This window comes from Myotis davidii, unplaced genomic scaffold, assembly GCF_000327345.1.
Source record: "Myotis davidii unplaced genomic scaffold, ASM32734v1 scaffold43, whole genome shotgun sequence".
Taxonomy (NCBI): domain Eukaryota; kingdom Metazoa; phylum Chordata; class Mammalia; order Chiroptera; family Vespertilionidae; genus Myotis; species Myotis davidii.
Genome location: NW_006294590.1, coordinates 175,054 through 177,106, shown reverse-complemented (window position 1 = coordinate 177,106; position 2,053 = coordinate 175,054). Strand labels below are relative to the sequence as shown.

The window sequence follows — 2,053 nt, the reverse complement described above, 5'->3', positions numbered from 1 at the left end:
TGACTCAGCGACAACCGCTAAGCTGCTTAGTGTCCCCCTGGGGTTGGGGAGCCCGCCAGCACCCCGTGAGGACGGGCCAGCGAGGGTCCCCACCCTGGCGGGAGACCTGCTCTCCAGGCCAGGGCCCCCCGGGAGCCAACCACCTGCATGCCACTCTCTCTTGCACAGTTTGGAGGCCTGATCGTGAGAACGGCAGGAGCCAACTCAGGGGCTGCCATGGCTCTCGTCTTTACCGGTGGACACAGGGCCCCGCTTCCCATGGTGAGCACCCCGCCCCCGTCCCCGGAGGCTCAGATGCTGCGATGTGTCCCGATACACACACCAGTGCCTCTCCGCCCGCGCCTCCCGCGGCCTGTGTGCAGGGCGCATCGCTGTCCCCATTTCACAGACAGGGAGACCGAGGCTGAGCAGGGGGAAGCTCTGGGCAGCAGAGGCACCCCTGCTGTCCCCTGCGAGTATGACCTCCCGCTGCCCTAGCAACAGGGAGGGAGAAGTGGCCCCTCTCTCCCAACACACTTTCCCCCAGAGAGAGAGGAGGCTCTCGGGGCCTGGGTTCTGCGTGGGTGACATTTGTCCCAAACGTGTTTTGTCGTCTGAAAGCAGGGGCTCCTGGGGCTCCTGGGGCCAGCATGACATTTTTAACGCCAGGCAACGCCTGGTTTGTGGGTATCTGCTCACGTCCACCATTTTTCCTGTTTGTGACTGCTGGTGGCAAGCTGTCCTGCCCTCTTCCTTCCCCGCCCTGCCAGGCCCCGCTGCTCTGTCCTCATCCCGACACCACTGCGGGGAGTCCAGAGGGCGACCGGCGGGCACCACCTTCGCTCCCCCAGCAAATGCCCCGTCTGCTCGCAGCGGCCGCCCCCTCAGGGGCACGAAGAGGCCTGGGCACGGGAACTCACTTTCCAGGGAGTACTTGGTCATCTGGTCCTTGGCATCCTTGTTGCTTCTGGCTTTCAGGTTCTGCCAAGAAAAAAGGCGCGTTTTCACGGGGCACGGTGCCGGCAGTGGCGATGGGGCGGGCAGTCCCAGGGTCGGGGAGCCTGCCGCGGCGTCTCACCCCCTCACACCGCAAGGAACCCCAGATGCGGCGGGCCCAGGGCGGGGGGCCCGGGCCACAGTATACGACACAGGGCATGCGCCCGGCCGGCGTGGCTCAGTGGTGGAGCGCCGACCTATGAACCAGGAGGTCACGGTTGGACTCCCGGTCAGGACACAGGCCCGGATTTCGGGCTCGATCCCCAGGGTGGGGTGTGCAGGAGGCAGCTGATCAGGGATTCTCTCTCCTCACTGATGGGCTCTGCTCTTTTTTGAAACGTGGATGGAGAACCAAAGCGAATGCCGCCTGGGGGTACCAGCCTGATGGGGGGCTGGCTGTTGGCCTTGGCTTAGATTCCCACTTGTGTGTGGTTGGTGGAGCCCCCATAACCCTCGGGGGGGTGTCCCACCACTGTTTCTTCTCTCCTCTATAGCAGCCTGCCCAGGTGGACTTAACCTTGGCCCAGTGAACCGCAGCCTCCCTTAGAGAATTAGGCCTGCAAATTGTCAAGGTCACTCTGGATTCTGGGCCAACATTCCAGCTGTTAGGGGTGTGTGTGGGGCTTGTCATTGAATGAGCTCAGGGGAAGAAGGGACTGAACGCACCAGGCGCAACCTGGGCAGCTGGGGAGGGGAGTCTGGAGCCGGCCCAGAGCCCTGGGGGGCGTGTACGGCCCGTGCCCAGCAGCGCCTGGCGGGGAGCGGGCACCCCACGGGGCCTAGAGGAACACGTGGCCCATGTTATCACCGCAGGAGACGGCAAGTGCCAGGGCCCAGGACACGCCACCTCCCGCGATACGTTATACAAGGGCACAGAGCCCGTGGCGCACGGCCAGGCACCACGGTCGGGCGCGATGGTCTCCCAGCAGGAGGCCGGACGCTCTTCCTGTTTCTAGTTCCCACTTCTCTCAGAGGCCGCCTTCCTCACATGCAGATCTTTCCCCCTCGAGCCTTACGTGGTCAGGGAAGGCGAGTCAGAGCTAGAGGAGTGGGACGGCTCCAATAGCAAAAGTGAGGC

At 64.2% G+C, this 2,053-nt stretch overlaps 1 protein-coding gene across 1 annotated transcript in view; it reads right to left on the bottom strand.

Annotated features, from left to right (window-relative positions):
* BCR (breakpoint cluster region) overlaps positions 1-2,053 on the bottom strand; it is an 84,644-nt gene that overhangs the window by 70,504 nt on the left and 12,087 nt on the right. Inside the window, 1 exon segment of the mRNA XM_015567213.1 lies at positions 517-960. Within this exon segment, the coding sequence (XP_015422699.1) occupies positions 517-960 (444 nt within the window).